Source organism: Xenopus laevis, chromosome 4S (genome assembly GCF_017654675.1).
Source record: "Xenopus laevis strain J_2021 chromosome 4S, Xenopus_laevis_v10.1, whole genome shotgun sequence".
Lineage (NCBI taxonomy): Eukaryota > Metazoa > Chordata > Amphibia > Anura > Pipidae > Xenopus > Xenopus laevis.
The window spans coordinates 84,437,333-84,455,066 of NC_054378.1; the positions used below are offsets into that span (position 1 = coordinate 84,437,333).

The following is a 17,734-nucleotide window of genomic DNA, read 5'->3' on the forward strand; positions in this document are numbered from 1 at the left end:
CCGCCATAAAACAAGACTATTTTATAGCATAAATTTTGCAAAAACTTAATTTTTTGCCAGAAAATTCGCTAAAATTACCGTTAACGTAAGCTGGTTCCTTAACGTAGTTACCGCAAGTGATCGCAATGACTTCTGAGCGCATCGCTGTTTAGTAAACTTAGTCGCTGCGAATGTTCTGGCGTAAAAATATTCTCAGCGATAACATGTGGAAACTTAAAGTCAGATTTACCGCACTTTAGTAAACGGACCCCAAAGTTGTTATAATGCCCTACACATGAGCCCAGTGTATAGTTTATGTCCTATATGTAAGGAAATGTAGGGGGGAAGCCGGGTACCCTAAAAAAAATGTATGAACTTTTGCAGCCTATCACCCTGAAAGACTGAAAAGTCGCCAGTGTTTTTTGGGACTTAATAAAAATTTTCAAAAGTTTTTTGAGGAACTCCTATCTACTCTATTGCACTTTGCCTGGTCTGAGGTGGTGAAGGCAAGTCTGGTGCAAGAGGTAAAGGTCAGTAAAATCCGCATCTTGTATGTATGTATGTATATTTTGATTTGTAAAGTGCTCCTCGAGGGCAAAGCACTGTAGTGAATTTGCGTAGTTACGTCCATTCGCCAGAGCGAAAATTCGCCAGGCGTTAAGAGTGCGAAGTAGCACTACAGTCTATCTCCTTTTCTAATTTACGCCAGCGTTAGTCACTTCGCCCTTTAGTAAATTTGCCCCATAGTTTCAACTAGACAAGTGCCGGGCCGAGTCAGCTGGGCGACCTTGGCAACCCAGCCGACTATGCTGCCCCCCCTCCACAAGAGGACACACGATCAAGCCAGCGCGCACATGCGTGCGATCAAGCCAGCGTGCCGGAGATGCGTCCATGCATGTGTACGCATGCATGGTGAAGCACAAGCGGCTTGAATTGCTGCCGGCGGTAGGAGCACAAGAGTCTGGACTAGGGGGAATCTGGCAGAAGAGGTACCGTGCCTGGCACCCCTTCAATTTTGTGCCCTAGGCAAGTGCCTCTTCTGCCTACCCCTAGTTCTGCCCCTGCTTGACAAGACAGAATAATGGGCAAATTAGAAATTGGACGAGAAAAAAGTATAGATACAGGTAAGGGTTCCACTGAGGGGATAACATATGGAACCAGAATAGAATTTATCCTCTTGACACATCCATACCAGATTGTAACAAATAAACTACAAATAGCAATTGTGACCTGTAAAGATAATACAATATTTCAATCCAGATATTGATAAGCCCCCCTAGGGTAAGCACTTTAGTGAAGGAAGCAAACACTAGTACAGTCAGCACCTTGTTGTGAGGTGAAGTCAACCAAAGTAAAGTGTCCTTCAATGTTCAGCAGCCAACTCTCTCCCAGTATAGTAACAGCTGACAAGAGCTGATTGTTACCCGACACTTCCTGCCCAAATAAGCATTGTCTCCCCCATGGTCAATGCCCTGTCTTTAACCTCAAGCTGTGGCCGCAGTCGGGACATATGTGCAAAGCTGACAGGCCGGTGTGTCAGACAAGTGTTCATGTGCAGCAGTAGCGCTCGACTCACACACCTCTCCTCTAGCGCCTCCTCCCTTCCCAAAACTGCGCGCGCTCCACATTCCGGCGGCGCTGAGGGGAAGGAGAATACAGAGAGTGGGAGTGGAAGCAGGTCACGTGAGGGGAACGTCTGTCTCCACGTCTAGTCTAGTCCAAAACTGAAGAGAGGGAGAGAAAAAAGTGGGCAGCCGACGGCTAGGCCTGTGTGTGAGCCGCGGCCGGAATGCCAAGATAGCTGAGGTGAGTGACCTGACGCCCTCCCTTTACACCTGCAAGCTCATTATCGTCATGACCAGCTGAGGTTGCGGGACAAGAACCGCCTGACGGGTTAAATAAATGAATGTCTTGTTAAACAATGAATCAAACAGCGTGTGGACCTGACACCGGCACCCAATTTATTCTGCGGTCCAACATGGCGCCCATTAAAGTGCTCTGACAGGATGGCTGATGTTTAGAAGGGGGAGGAGGGGGCATAACGCTAGTTTTGGAATTGCCTGCTTAGCCCACCCTATATTGCTGGGAGGCTTAGTTCGCGATGGCGGCCTGGAGGCTCAATGATGGCTTTGTGGGAGAGGAGGCTGGTGGGGCAACAAAGGGAACGAAGGTAGAATCTCCCTGGATTTATCGTGGACAAAGGGTTCATTTTAGGTTTAGCTGTGACGGTTTTGTTTAGTCACATGACTGTCTGCAGCCAATCCCAGCACACGCAGGGTGAGGAAGGGTATAAATATAAGGTGGACGTACAAATCTGGCGGCCGCCATTGCTAGTAATTTGGGTAACGTCTAGTGGGAAGGAAAGTGAGGGCCGCATGTAGTTTTACCCGTTCAGCCCTTTGTCTTTAGTGACATCAGCATGCTTCCCCTAATTATAGGCTATTCCCTGAGGCCTCTGGCCGCTATGTACGAACCACTGTGATCCATGTGATCAGAAGGATGGACAATATTCGGGTTGTAGTAACGGCGGCTGCTGCTGCTGCATTGTGTGTAGTAACTGTATAGTATTTGCGTGTAGTAAGGTGCCGTCAACTGTACATAACAATGGCGTTTGACAGCATACTCAGGCCTTCCATTTGCTATTATTATTTGCTCTCCAGCTTCACTGAGAGCCCCAGGTTGGAGGTGACAGCTATATAATTTAGTGTGTATGTAGCTTTTGGCCTGGCATATAGTAGGGAGGGCAACAAAACACGTCAAAATAAAATCTTTTAATGTGTTTGCTAATACCTTTTTATACCTTTCTTTTTTTTTTTATAGCATAATGCCATAATTGCAGTCCGTTATACAGAAAGGCAGCGGTTACACGTGGTTACTGGGGCAGCTCGACTGTTTATAAACATCACATACCTGTACCCACCTTTTCCTTCAGTAACTTTCTATAGGTAACTACACTTGGCAGATATTGTATCCATTAAAAGTAGATCTAATTTGTTGTTAGTATGTTATTGTTCATTTATATAGAACACATGGGTCTGTCATGTTGAATAATTGGGGTGACTCCGTTATTTTGTCTGAGCTGAATATGTGTTCTTTTTATGTTGGAAAGTATTTTGAAAGTATACTCTGTTTGCAATCTATGAAATAGTTCAGTCTGTCTATATCTCTAACATTTATTGGGGGTTTAATCATTTAACCTATGCCATTATTTAGTATTACAATCTTTTAGTGACTTCCAGAGTGATGATCTCTCATAGTAGAATTATTAGACACGCTTGACGCGTTTCGTGGGCTAAGCCACTTTCTCAAAAGAGCTTTTGAGAAAGTGGCTTAGCCCACGAAACGCGTCAAGCGTGCTTTGGGATACATGTCCTGCTCAACCTCTTAATGAAGAATCGATAAAATACGGATTTTAACGACTGCTGGTGCTCCGTCTAATAATTCTACTTGGAGGCTGTACGTATCGGGTGCATTTTTCACGTGGCAGCACAGCAGGAGGATGATCCATAAGGTCTGTGAGTGCTCCCTGTGTTTGTGTTTCTCCCTGCTGATGATCTCTCATGTCTTCTCTTACAAAGCTCATTTTTCAAAAGGAACTTTTGTCCTGGCAGACTGCAGTCTAGGGTAGGGATGCACCGAATCCACTTTTTTGGATTCGGCCGAACCCCCGAATCCTTCACGAAAGATTCGGCCGAATACCGAACCGAATCCGAACCCTAATTTGCATATGCAAATTAGGGGTGGGAAGGGGAAAACATTTTTTACTTCCTTGTTTTCTGACAAAAAGTCACGCAATTTCCCTCCCGTCCCTAATTTGCATATGCAAATTAGGATTCGTATTCGGTTCGGCCAGGCAGAAGGATTCGGCCGAATCCGAATCCTGCTGAAAAAGGCCGAATCCTGTCCGAATCCCGAACCGAATCCTGGATTCGGTGCATCCCTAGTCTAGGGTGACCCGAGGAATGCCTGATGAAGTTGCCCTTATGGTGGCAATACACAGGGAGATTTAAGATGCCGATTTGGGATCTTTAGACTGTTTTGTCAACTTATTTGCCCACATATGGGGCCCTCCGACTGGCTCACCCAACCACTATCTGACCAGATGTGAATCGACCAGATGTGATCGAAGTCACTCCAGGGCTTTTATTCCCATAGTTGTTATCTATTTGTTTGGCCAAATTGTCAGACTAGCCCAATATCGCTTATCTTTGGGGGGCATATTGGGGGGAAAGATCCACTTATTTGGCAACCTGATTCATTGACTTTATTACCCACAGGCACACCCTCTCATCCTTTCTCGAGTTCTTCAGTGTTGGAAGGGTTCGGCATCCCACCCTCTCCATGTAGCTATCCAAAACAGGACTGCCATGCTGATGCAATTAGATGCTGGGATATACCCCATAACGAGCCATGTAATAAACCACATGGGTATATTTTCATATTGAATTGCATCAGCATGCCACTCCTGTTTTTGTATAGATACTGTTTAATTTACTCCAGTCTGCCTGTTTATAACCCAAAGCCATATGTCAGACATGTATTTTATCCCAGTTAGTCTAGCTTTTTGTTACTATAATCACCAACCATCCTAATTATATATGTAATTATATATATGGAGCTCAGACAGAAGTAGCGCACCGAGCGAGAAGATTCAGGTATGGGTTGGGCATTTTACAGGTTAGGGTCAGGTGGCAGTTAAGGTTTTGTGGGTTAGGGTCGGGTGCGGTGTAAGATTTTCTGACCTAAACATCACTAGTGAGTGAACAGATAATATATTGTAAGCTCTTTGGGGACTTCTTTCCAACTGCCTGTTAAAAATTTCTAGAGCATATGCATATTTCTCACTGTTTGATTTATGCTAACCATACGCCTGTTTGCCTTTATTTCTTGTAAAGCACAGTGTACACTGGCACTTGAAGAAGGATCAGTTAAATCCGAAACATGTAGTGCAACTAGATAAAAAAATCACACATGTAACAAATGTATCTACAGAATCATAGGTGCATGAACTCCTAGAAAAAGACTTTGATTAACATACGTATACTTATGCATGGTCTGTGCATATTCCTCAGTACTGGCTTTGATATTTTAGGTGGTAATGGTTAATGCAAAGCAATACATGATATATGCTCTTTCACTTCTGTTGCCCCCCCCCCAGCGATGTCCTTAGATAGAAAATAAATTACAAGTGCTTTATGGGGACAAGGGAAGAGATGGTGGAGGAACAATTAAATTGGGTTGAAGAAAAGACCAATGTCCATAAAGTTCAACCCTTCCAAATGAACGCAAATAAATATATATGCACATACTTATACAGACCTATCTATACACAAACAATATATACCAATATATGTACTAACTGTAGATCTTAAGATCACAATAGCCTTGGCTATTATGCTTGTTCAAGAAATAATACAAGCCACTCTTAGGGTAACGACACACAGAGCTACTAGTAGCTGCTACAGAATGCCAAAAATACCCTGTCATAGACAATACTGAGAATTGCCTCTGCTAAAACACACTCCGTGTCTTAGCAAAGCCAATAATCCATATAGTCTATTTTGTAGCAGTGACAAGAAGCTGCTACTAGTATCTCTTCGTGTCTTCACCCTAAAAACATTAATTAATGTTGTTCACATATATGCCTTTAATGCTAGGATTCTGTTTTCTTGGTAAGGTGTTATATCGTACATAAGGCTAGTCATTAGAAAACCTGTTGGTAGCAAGCCTTCAAGACATTGGCATCTTAGACCAGAATTAAACAGAGGAGGAGTCTGTAAAATATTAACAGAAGCTAGGGGAAAAAGTAAAATAATTATATATTTTCCCGTTAATATTTATTTATATTAGAAGCTAATGTGCAACAGACATTTCTTGTGTCAGCTGTTACTTTATTTCTAATCAGCCTAACTGACACTGTTTTGGTACATTTTTCATGACAAAAGTACAATAATTTACGTTTAAAATTGTTTTAAGCAGCAAAGCACCCTACTCCCCATAGACCATATGGGGGTGTATGATGTACATAAGCTTTACGTGAGAAGCTAATGCTTTACTCACCTAAAGTCTTGGGGAGTGCATTTTAGTTGAGACTTTGGATTCCCTTTAATGCAGTTGCTGTTCATATGCTGGGCTACAAATCTCAAAATAATGTAACATATTTTCAAGTTAAAGGCATGCTGGAAACGTATCCAGAAACATCAGGGTTGTATTCTTAAAGCAATATTGCTCAATAAAAATTTTCACAAGCTCTCCACAGCTAGCAGTTAAAATGCAAAAAGAATCCTCCACTGAGAATCCCACCCGATCTGTGTAAAACTGAATCTATATTCTTTGTTCTTGGCTTGATTACAGTGTAATAACGAAGCATTTATGGCACAGTAATCTCTGTATGTAATTTAACAGTAAAAAAGCATTGGTGAAACTATTTGTATTAAGCCTCTGTAGAAAACTAGAACCTGTAGATGCATCGGGATAGCCTTCGGGTGATGGCACATGGTAAGATTTGTCACTCATGGTTCAATCTATACTGCCGCGGGTGTCAAATGTCCCGAAAAAGATTGCTGTAATATAACTTTTGCCGCAAATAAAAATCTATTACTTGCGGTGATCCTCCCTTCACATTTTCCCCACCATTAATTGCTGTTAGTACAGGTATAGGATCCCTTATCCAGAAACCCGATATCCAGAAAGCTCTAAATTACGGAATTGCTCCCATAGACTGCATTTTATCTAAATAATCCACATTTTTAAAAATGATTTCCTTTTTCTCTGTAATAATAAAACAGTAGCTTGAACTTGATCCAAACTAAGATATAATTAATCCTTATTGGAAGCAATGCGGTACTCCACTAACAACACTGGTCCAATTAGAAAATGTTCCATTTACCACCACTCTTTGTAGTCTATCTTTTAGCCAGTTCTCTATCCAGGTACAAATACTATGTTCCAGGCCAACATGGATTCTTTAAGAGTTAATGCCACCCATAACAGTTTTTATAAAATCGGCTTATTATGTAGTGATTCCTGTTTGATGACCAAAATACAAGTCTGTACAAAATCCTCATACCAAAAATTTGATCGCAGTCCGGATATAAGCATGAATTAGTGTGCACTGGTTGCAGAAAGCTTGTGAACTGGTTCTGTTCATCATGGCATCCTGGTGCACCTGATTTTCACAAAAGTATAGTTGTTACCAGGGCATTGAAGTTTGTAAAACTTTTCTACCGTACTTGAAGAGCTAATAAATGTATTAAAGTTACTAAAGAAATTATCAATTCTATTACATTCTAAATTTTAACAGGAATGTGTTATTGAGCCTAAAATCTAACCCTTTCATTTTTACTTTGTAAAAGTTCCCGCCCAATGACCAGGGTCATTCAGCAACACCATTTTAGGCTCAATCTTGTGCTTGAAGGGCTGGGGCAAAGCTTGGACAGGTTGTCCTCCAGCCTAGTGGGAGTTTACCCGACCTCCCAAGCTCAACATCCTTCTTAAGTGTACTGCAATGTCAAGGAAGAGTTAAAAACACACAGATCAATCATACCAGTAGTGTATTTTGAAACCCGACATATCCGATTAACATTCTGCCTGAAAAGTTTGCAGTTAAAATTAACCAAATCTACTTCAAATTAAAGGGGAACTCTGGCTTCCAAACCAACATTTGATAAACAGGCCCAAATAACACAGAAACCCCTAATATACCCATCACAGTTACCAGTTTCTTCAAAAATTATGAATAAATGCCATTTTCAATGCTGAAATCGAGCTGTTTAACAGTTCTTCTCTTTCTGCATTATTTGAAATCAAGGCAGAGAAGGAGGGACTAAACACTGATGTTACAGATTGTAACAACTTCTCATGAGCTTACAGTATGCAGGAACTACATAACCCACAATGCATTGCACTGTGATGTTCCATTCCTTATTGAAATCATGTGTGGAGGGAATTGTGGGGGTTGGCTGCTGATACAAAGTAACAGTAGCCAGGCAGCTCAGCAAAGTAGTCAGATCAGAAAGAGAGCAGGGGGGCTAGGCTTAGAGAACTGTTCCAAACCATTAAAAATCATGAAAAGTCTGCATATTTTTAATGCATATTGCAAAGTTGCTTGAAATTATGTTTACTTTTCAAAAGGCTTAAGTAATGTTTGTGTGGAGTTCCCCTTTAACCACATGGCTTTTATTTTAGTGGACTGATAATTCTACTTAGATTAATTTCCTATAGTTTATACAGCTTTAGAAGATGGAATAACCAACTGTAAATGAATGGTTACAGGTGGGGTGTGGTTGTCAATAAGTTTTTCATTTCCTAAAGGTGTTAGATTTTAGGGCATTCTTTTGTTTAAAAGGCTAAGTAGTACATGTCAACATAAATGGTATTAACAAACATCTCAATAAAGAAATCCAGTAATAGAGAGAAGGGTATAAGAGTTTGGTAAGGGCAGTATCACAACAATACTACTCTTGGGTCTCAGGGACATTGAGTTAAACTCAGATCTTTTACTTTCATAGTCAGTACTGTACAACTATATTGAAGTGGTTACACCGCACTCCTGGAACTTTACTCACTTCTTCTGCTTTAGTGGTGCTGGTTATCCTCCGGCCTGACGAGGCCCTCCAATAGTAGCAATTTCAATTATGGATCCGCACACACCAATTTTCTGCAGTTTTCTTTAATTTTTATTCACCACCAATATCACCGTTTCGGGGGGTACAACCTCCCTTCGTCAGGATATCCTGACGAAGGGAGGTTGTACCCCCCGAAACGTTGATATTGGTGGTGAATAAAAATTAAAGAAAACTGCAGAAAATTGGTGTGTGCGGATCCATAATTGAAATTGCTAGTACTGTACAACTAGACAGATGTGGAATTTACCATTCTCATTCATCCCTAAGCAAGTCACACTGACATCATTGCTACTAAAAATGTACAGGCAGAAGTTTTCCTTTATAATTTTAATGCTTCTAAAGTATGCACCCAAGTCTTAATGTGCTTAGTTTCTGACAATATCTATCCTGACTATACAAATATGTAACCAGTATATGCAGTGTTTTAAATACTTTGAATGAGCTTACCGCTATACGTGGTGGGCCCAGGTGCTCACACCCCAGACCTTCAGCAAAGGGAATAGACACCAAGTAAAGTAAAGCCGGAGTCAGATTTGTAAAAGGTTAAAAGAAATGACATTTTATTCTCCATAATTAAGAACCAAGGCCTGACACTTTTCGTGTCTGAATACGTGTCCCTGGTAGACACGAAACGTGTCAGGTTCTTAATTATGGAGAATAAAATGTAAGCCTTTTAACCTTTTTCAAATCTGATTCCGGCTTTACAATTTTGTGGGTCCAGGCTTGTGCCAGCCTCTTTTGATGTTTCTTAACATCTATCCTGACACAGATCTGAACTTGGAATTTGCTTAATTGGAAACGTGGATTATTTTCCTAAATGTGCTGGAATTTATCTTTAGACAGGTCATGAGGAAAATTAGTAGGTTGTTTCTGATGCAGATTTTAACCATAATGCCTTGCTCTATGGGTACATACAGAATCTACTACCGACAATCGTGTCACTGTTGGCCTGTTCCATTTGAAAAATGTCATCTGCTGATGCTTCTTCTTCTTTGGTGGAGAATTGACAGATGTGGAATTGAGACAAGTTGTAGATTCCTCACAGTTTCCTAGGTCTTTAAATGGTTAAAATTAAAGGATCTTTCTGATAGGGATGCACAGAATCCTCTATTTTGAATTTGGCCGAACCCCCGAATCCTTCTCGAAAGATTCGGCCGAATACCAAACTGAATCTGAATACTAATTTACATATGCAAATTAGGGGTGGGAAGGGAAAAACATTTTTTACTACCTTGTTTTGTTACAAAAAGTCACGCGATTTCTATCCACGGACTTAATTTGCATATGCAAATTAGGATTCAGATTTGGTTCGGCCGGGCAGATGGATTCGGCCGAATCCTGCTGAAAAAGGCCGAATCCCGAACTGTATCCTGGATTCGGTGCATCCCTACTTTCTGACTACTTTGCTGAGTTGGCTGACTACTGTTACTGGCTGACTACTGTATCAACAGCCATCTGTCCTTAGCCTGCGTCCTCCAAACCCCACAGTTTCGTGCACATGTGATTTTAATAAGGAATGGAACATCATAGTGCAATTCATTGTGGGTTATGTAGTTCCTGCATGCTGTCTGTAAACTGTGGACAAGTTGTAACAATTTGTAACATCAGTGTTTAGTCCCTCCTTCCCTGCCAGGATTTCAAATGATGCAGAAAGCGAACTGTTAATCAGCTGGATATCAGCATAGAAAATGGCATTTATTCATACTTTTTGAAGAAATAGATAACTGTGATCGGTATATTAGGGGTTTCTGTGTTATGTGGGCGGGCCTCTTTATCAAATTTTGGTATGGAAGCCGGAGTTCCCCTTTAATTTGACATAGCCTTAAAACTGTTTTACAAATTGAGGTATTTCCAAGAGGCTGAGGTGCAACTGACAGTAGCTGAATTAAATCAAAATTAACGTATAATTGGTGAAAAATAATCTCCTTGTTCGCACACAGTAAATTACTTCGTTTGAATAATTTATTTGTTTATTAATGAGAAAATAGTTGTATTATTAGTCCGATACCTGTACCACAAGCAAAAATTAAGTCTGTTACCAGAAATCATGCTGTGACCTGATCCACACTGGCACCCCTATTCTCTGCCTCCAACACATCTTTTTGTTTTCACCCCCCTACTAACAGGCTGTAAAGTCGGTACATGAGTACTTCGACTCTGACTCCTCCGTTTATGGTGCCTCAAACTTTGTTAATTGAAAGAAGTTAAGTACAAAACATACAAATCATGTTATCACTGCCAAAGCTCAAATAAATACCACATCCTTTGGTAATTCTAAAACAAAGTCAAAGTTAAACTAAAGTATTGTTCTTAGAAACAGAAATGCTTCTGCCATATTCTCCTTAATAGAAACTCTTAAATCTGATTTGATTATTTTCAGTGCTTGTCGGAGTCGGTACATTTTTGGCTCCGACTCCAGATACCCAAAATTGCTTCCGACTCCACAGCTCTGCCTACTACTCAATATATTGCTATGCAATTGTCATTTAAAATAGGGAGTATGAAAACAAAAGAAAACACTGTTTACCCTTAAGCTTGGTTTGGAGTGAGATATGAGGGCTCTAAAAACTATGTCTTCCATTCCCATCCAAAAGGTTGACTAAATAATAAGACATTTAACACCATCTTTATCTAAGGGTACGCAGTAACTACTTGTATGGGATGGTTGCTCCAACTTATTAATTCTCCCTGTCCTGTAACTCACTCTGTTCTCCCTTTTAGAGGTTCTCCCTAATAGACTGCTGAGGTACATGGACCTCTCTTCTATCCTAAAAACAAAGGGAGTATTAAAATATAAAAAACTGTCCAGTGTTAATGGCAACCAGCTTTGTGGGTTTTCTTTTTGTATTCGCCTAGGCCCTAGACAAATCAGAAGTGGGACTAGTCGTCTACCCTTTGTATGAAATGACTGCCCACTTGAAAACTTGTACATCTCCTTTACCATTTTGCTGAAGAAAACATCCCCAGATATAACCTGAAATTCTTCTAAATGGAACTCTAAAAAATGTAATTGCACAGTAATAGATTCCTTTTTTTTTTTTTATAGGGTCTTCAGCATTTTGGCATACCAAGAACAGCATGTAAGTAGTAATCCCTTTTTCACCCTTAGGGCTTGTGCTGAAAATAGTCTTGTTTGAATTAGCAACCTGTATGGTTTTTATTTCTTACACTGAACAAGGTAAAATTGGAAATATTCACATTCTACTTCCTGTTCCTATGAGCAAAATCAAAACAAATCAGCTGAATAATAAAAAAAAATGTTTCTAATATAGTTAGGCAAAAATGTAATGTATAGAGGCTGGAGTGACTGGATGTCGAACAGAACAGAATACTACTTCTTGCTTTTCAGCTCTCTTGGTTTCCACTGACTGGTTACCCTGGTGACCAAGCAGTAACCAATCAGTGATTTAAGGGGGGGGGCACATGGGCCATAACTGTTGCTTTTGAATCTGAGGATCAATTGCAAACTCACTGAACAGTTATGTCCTATGTGGCCCCCCTTCAAGTCGCTGACTTACTCCGAGTTAGAGAGCTGAAAAGCAGGAAGTTGGATTCTGGCTATTATATTTAAGGATGCCCCTAATCCACTATTTGGGATTCGGCCGAATCCTTGGTAAAAGATCCGGCCGAATCCTTGGTAAAAGATCCGGCCGAATCCTTGGTAAAAGATCCGGCCGAATCCTTGGTAAAAGATCCGGCCGAATCCTTGGTAAAAGATCCGGCCGAATCCTTGGTAAAAGATCCGGCCGAATCCTTGGTAAAGATCCGGCCGAATCCTTGGTAAAAGATCCGGCCGAATCCTTGGTAAAAGATCCGGCCGAATCCTTGGTAAAAGATCCGGCCGAATCCTTGGTAAAAGATCCGGCCGAATCCTTGGTAAAAGATCCGGCCGAATCCTTGGTAAAAGATCCGGCCGAATCCTTGGTAAAAGATCCGGCCGAATCCTTGGTAAAAGATCCGGCCGAATCCTTGGTAAAAGATCCGGCCGAATCCTTGGTAAAAGATCCGGCCGAATCCTTGGTAAAAGATTCGGCCTATTACCAATCTGAATCCTAATTTGCATATGAAAAAATTCTTCTTTTGTGATGAAAAATCACCTGATTTCCCTACCCGCCCCTAATTTACATATGCAAATTAGGATTCAGGTCGGACAGTCACAAAGATTCGGCCGAATCCTGCTGAAAAAGGCCGAATGCCGAACCGAATCCTGGAATCGGTGCATCCCTAATTATATTAGACTTCTAGTCACTCCAGCCTTTATAGATTACACTTTTGCCTAACTAACTATATTAGAAACATATTTTATTTTGCACAGCTAGTTTATCTATTTATCTATTTAGCCAGTTTTTATTTTTACACTGAACAGTTCCTTTTATGCAGTTTCTAAATTAATGCTCAGCTAAGCCCCTAAACAGATATGTCAGGGAGGCTGTTGGACACATACATCAGCCAATAAGATGCCAGCTCAGTCATCCATAACAGTGGTGAAGGAAAGTTACAAAGTCAGTTTATTGCCAATAGATTACCCACAACAGCTCTAGACATTGTTTTTTTAGGATAGCAGCTGCCATATTAGCTTGCTGTGACATCACTTCCTGCCTGAGTCTCTCCCTGTTCACTCATAGCTCTGGGCTCAGATTACAGCAGGAGGGAGAGGAGCAAACTGAGCATGCCCAAGCCCTGGATGTTTAAGATGAAAACAGGAAGTCTGATACAGAAGCCCATGTGTACACAATAGAAGGAAAGAAATGTGGTGTTTCTTTTCACTGAGCACTTTGAGCAGCATTACTTTGAGGATTTACTGGTGTATTCATATAGACCTTTCTGATAAAGTTTATGTGATTACACCTGAAAGTGCCCTTTAATTCATTACTCATGTATAGGTGCTGAGTAAGCGCAGCAGAGCAAATTGGCGCCATCTTCTGGCTCTATTTTTCTATTTTTTTCCTCTTCCTTCTCTTTGGCAATTTCCAGCACTTTTGGCGCATGCGCAGTTGCTCGAACTGGAACACTACTCCAACTGCGCATGCGCCAATATAGCATTCACTTCCCGAAGAATACTGAATGTAGAATATACTTTGCATCTGTGGTCAGTTTGTGTGTGTGTATGTACTTCAGAAAGTTTTTATAAGCAGCTTTTCAGCTTGCGCCTTTGCTGTTTAACTGCACCTAGGAAAGCCTATAATGAAAACTGCTGTTTACTTTTTTCTCTAATGAAAAGCTGTTATTATTATTTGTTGTTCCTTTAGTACTTCCTCTATATTTGGGTGGAAAAGAGGATACAAGGCTTCGGTTGGCTGTGTTTGAGGAACACCTAAAAGGTAAACAATTTTAGACTTTAAAGACTTGGGTGCATACTTTAGAAGCATTTAAATTATAAAGGAAAACTTCTCCCTGTACATTTTTAGTGGCAATGATGTCAGTGTGACTTGGGGATGAATGAGAATGGTAAATCCCACATCTGTCTAGTTGTACAGTACTGACTATGTAAGGAAAAGATCTGAGTTTAACTCTTTAATGTGCCTGAGATCCCAGAGTAGCATTGTTGTGATACTGCCCTTACCCAACTCTTATACCCTTTTCTCTATTACTGGATTTCATTATTGGGATGTTTAATACACAAACATTTATGTTGACATGTACTAGTTAGCCTTTTAAACAAAAGAATGCCCTAAAATTTAACACCTTTAGGAAATGAAAAACTTATTGACAACCACACCCCACCTGTAACATCCATTTACAGTTGGTTATTCCATCTTCTAAAGCTGTATAAACTATAGGAAAGTCATATAAGTAGAATTGACAGTCCACTAAAATAAAAGCCATGTGGCTAAAGGGGAACTCCACATAAACATTATTTAAGCTTTTTGAAAAGTAAACATAATTTCAAGCAACTTTGCAATATACATTAGATATATGCAGACTTTTCATCATTTTTAATGGTTTGAAACAGTCCTCTAAGCCTAGCCCCCTGCTCTCTTTCTGATCTGTCTGACTACTTTGCTGAGCTGCCTGACTACTGTTACTTTGTATCAGCAGCCATCTGTCCTTAGCCTGCATCCTCCAACCTCCACAATTCCCTGCACACATGATTTCAATAAGGAACAGAACATCATAGTGCAATGCATTGGGGGTTATGTAGCTCCTGTAAGCTGTGGAGAAGTTGTTACAATTTATAACATCAGTGTTTAGTCCGTCCTTCCCTGCCAGGATTTCAAATGATACAGAGAAGAACTGTTAAACAGCTGGATTTCTGCATAGAAAATGGCATGTATTCATACTTTTTGAAGAAACTGGTAACTGTGATGGGTATATTAGGGGTTTCTGTGTCAAATTTTGGTTTGGAAGCCAGAGTTTCCCTTTAATTAGAAGTAGATTTGGTTAAATTAACTGCAAACTGGCAGAATGTAAATCTGATATGTTGGGTTTCAAAATATGCACTACTGGTATGATTGATCTGTGTGTGTTTAACCCTTCCTTGACATTGCAGTACACTTAACAAGGATGTTGAGCTTGGGAGGTGGGGCAAACTCCCAGTAGGCTGTAGGACAACGGTACCCTAGCCTGTTCAAGCTTTGCACAAAATTGAGCCTAAAATGGTGTTGCTGAATGACCCTGGTCATTGGGTGGGAACTTTTACAAAGTAAAAATTAAAGAGGTAGATTTTAGGCTCAGGAACACATTCCTGTTAAAATTTAGAAAGTAATAGTATTGATAATTTCTTTAGTAACCTTAATACATTTATTAGCTCTTCAAGTACGGTACAAAATTTTTTATAAACTTCAATGCCCTGGCAACAACTATACTTTTGTGAAAACCATGTGCACCAGGATGTCCTGATGAACAGAACCAGTTCACAAGCTTTCTGCAACCAGTTTACACTAAATCATGCTTATATCCGGACTGTCTGATCCAATTTTTCGTATGAGGATTTTGTACAGATCTGCATTTAAAAGGTTCAAGTACAAAACCTCTGTGTGCTCTATTTTGGTCATCAAACAGGAATCACTACAGAATAAGCCAATTTTATAAAAACTGTTATGTGTGGCATTAACTCAGTGCTATCTTGTAAGCAGTAATTATTCATGGCTTCATGTGGGGAACGTGGGAAGGGAATATATTTTTATATAGTGCTAAAGATTTAAAACTTGGAGGTGTGTGTAAATAAAGTAGTTCTAATTAAAAAGTCTTTATCCATATTTCTGCCTTTCCATTGCCCTGTTATCCCCCATTCCATCAGTTTATTGTGCAAAAACCTGAGACATTTTGCAACTTGTGTTGTTCTAAACCTACTGCCTTCATCAATAATAGGTGTATTCTTTTTCTGCTAACGCCAGGGTTTGGTCAGGAGCCCATTCCTATAAATACATTGCTTTACGAGAAATTCAACCCTAGTTTAAAGAATACGTGTTTGCCCTAAATTATCCCTCACCCTTGGCTTCTGTGTGTATCTAGAATATATAGACATTCTATTTAAGTCTCATTTTAACTGCCTATAAAACCAGCCCTCATCCTCATGACACTGCTTAGGGTCCTCTAAGGTAGGGACACCAGCTGTCCAATTTTTAAATGTCTCGAAACCAAGCAGGTCTTACCCTAATTGACAGCTGATGTGGCCAATCACAAGTCTCTGTGTCATAGCCCAATCAACGACAATTATGGTTGGCCCCTGTATGTTATTGGTCCACCCTGATGTCACCAGGGCACCTTCCTGCCCAGATTGCAAAGGAAGAAAAGGTAGTAAACCTGATATAGAAATATTTGGTCATTGTATATCACAAAATATAAAAAAGGACAATATCGCAAAATCCTATCCTTCAATTACAGGGTTAGTTTACCTTTAAGCTAACCTTTACTATTATATAGAATGTCCTAACCCAACCATTTTTTTGTTGTCTTATTCTTTCTGTTTTTAGCTTAAAAAAAAAACTAGCCCCTGCTTTTATATCAAAGGGTGATTATTTTCCCCAAAATACAGAGATCAGTGCATTAAGAGGATTGCTGTCAATACAACACACGCTTGCATTATACTTTTTGGAAATCCTAGTGTTTGTTGTCATTATTTAGTATTGTGAAAAGTGTATTTTGGAAAAGTCACAGAGCCCTCATTCCTGATTTTTATTTTAAGGTAATGGAATTTATTATGCAGGATCTTAATTTAAGCCTAGACTAGGTGACCCAGTGAGTTTTTGTCGGGTGCATTTAAGAGTTTAAATGCCAAAAAAATAATATTTTACAGGGTTGTCAAAATGTTAGGTACCCCCAGTGAGATAAATTGTTTTTCCCCGAGGTCCATTCTCATTTTCTGACAAAACTGCACCTCCCTTAAAGTGCTGCGCTGGAGTTTATTTATCTTGCAGTCTTCCTTGTTTGACCTAGTGCACTATTTTATAGGGAACCACATAGTGGAGAGCTTTTATTTAAATGTAACTTGTATTTAAGTGACCCAGCCTGTTTTCTTGCAGAATAATTATGATAAAATGCAATTATCACCTCTTTTCTTCAGTAGTAACCTCAAGATGCAGTGTAGCAAGGGTGTTATAGCAAGTGCTTATAGTTTGCAAAAATACTGATGTTTAAACTTTATGAATTGGTAAGAATAGCTTGAAGCATTTAAATAATCTGCCACTATAAAGAAAGGTCTGACCTTTGTTCCTTTCTAACTGATAAGTTAGCAAATATATAGAAATAATTGTAATAAGCAGACAAACAACGAGAGACAATACTTACCCTGTGGATTTCCCAGTGATTTTGTCGTATGGTTGTCACAAAAAGATCAAATTATTGTAAACATGGCTTAGCATGGTTAGTGGGTAGATCAGCTGAACAATAAAAATAAAGTATTGCAGAATACTATTCATTTAAGTAGCCACACTAAACATTTATAAGCAGGTCTTAGCAGCTTTACTTGATTTGTATACAGAAAAAAGTATCTATAATCTTTTGTGTTTGGACAAATATCAGAACCTGCCAAATATTAGACCAAAAACAAGACCACATTCTAAATTGCTTATTAACCCTTGTAAATTCCATACAGCACTTTAAGGTTATTTCAAATTGAGAGTTTGACTGTAACTAAGGTGAATGTTAAAAGGGGAAACTAGCTCGAAAATGAAAATGTAACATAA

The 17,734-nt window shown here is 39.8% G+C and overlaps 1 protein-coding gene across 1 annotated transcript in view; it reads left to right on the forward strand.

Annotated features, from left to right (window-relative positions):
• The first annotated feature begins 1,816 nt into the window (after nucleotides 1-1,816).
• znf644.S (zinc finger protein 644 S homeolog) overlaps nucleotides 1,817-17,734 on the forward strand; it is a 32,210-nt gene continuing 16,292 nt past the window's right edge. The window contains exons 1-2 of the mRNA XM_018261027.2: nucleotides 1,817-2,149; nucleotides 2,800-2,924. Of these exons, the coding sequence (XP_018116516.1) occupies nucleotides 2,081-2,149; nucleotides 2,800-2,924 (194 nt within the window). The 5' untranslated portion in view covers nucleotides 1,817-2,080. The remainder of the gene's footprint in view (nucleotides 2,150-2,799; nucleotides 2,925-17,734) is intronic.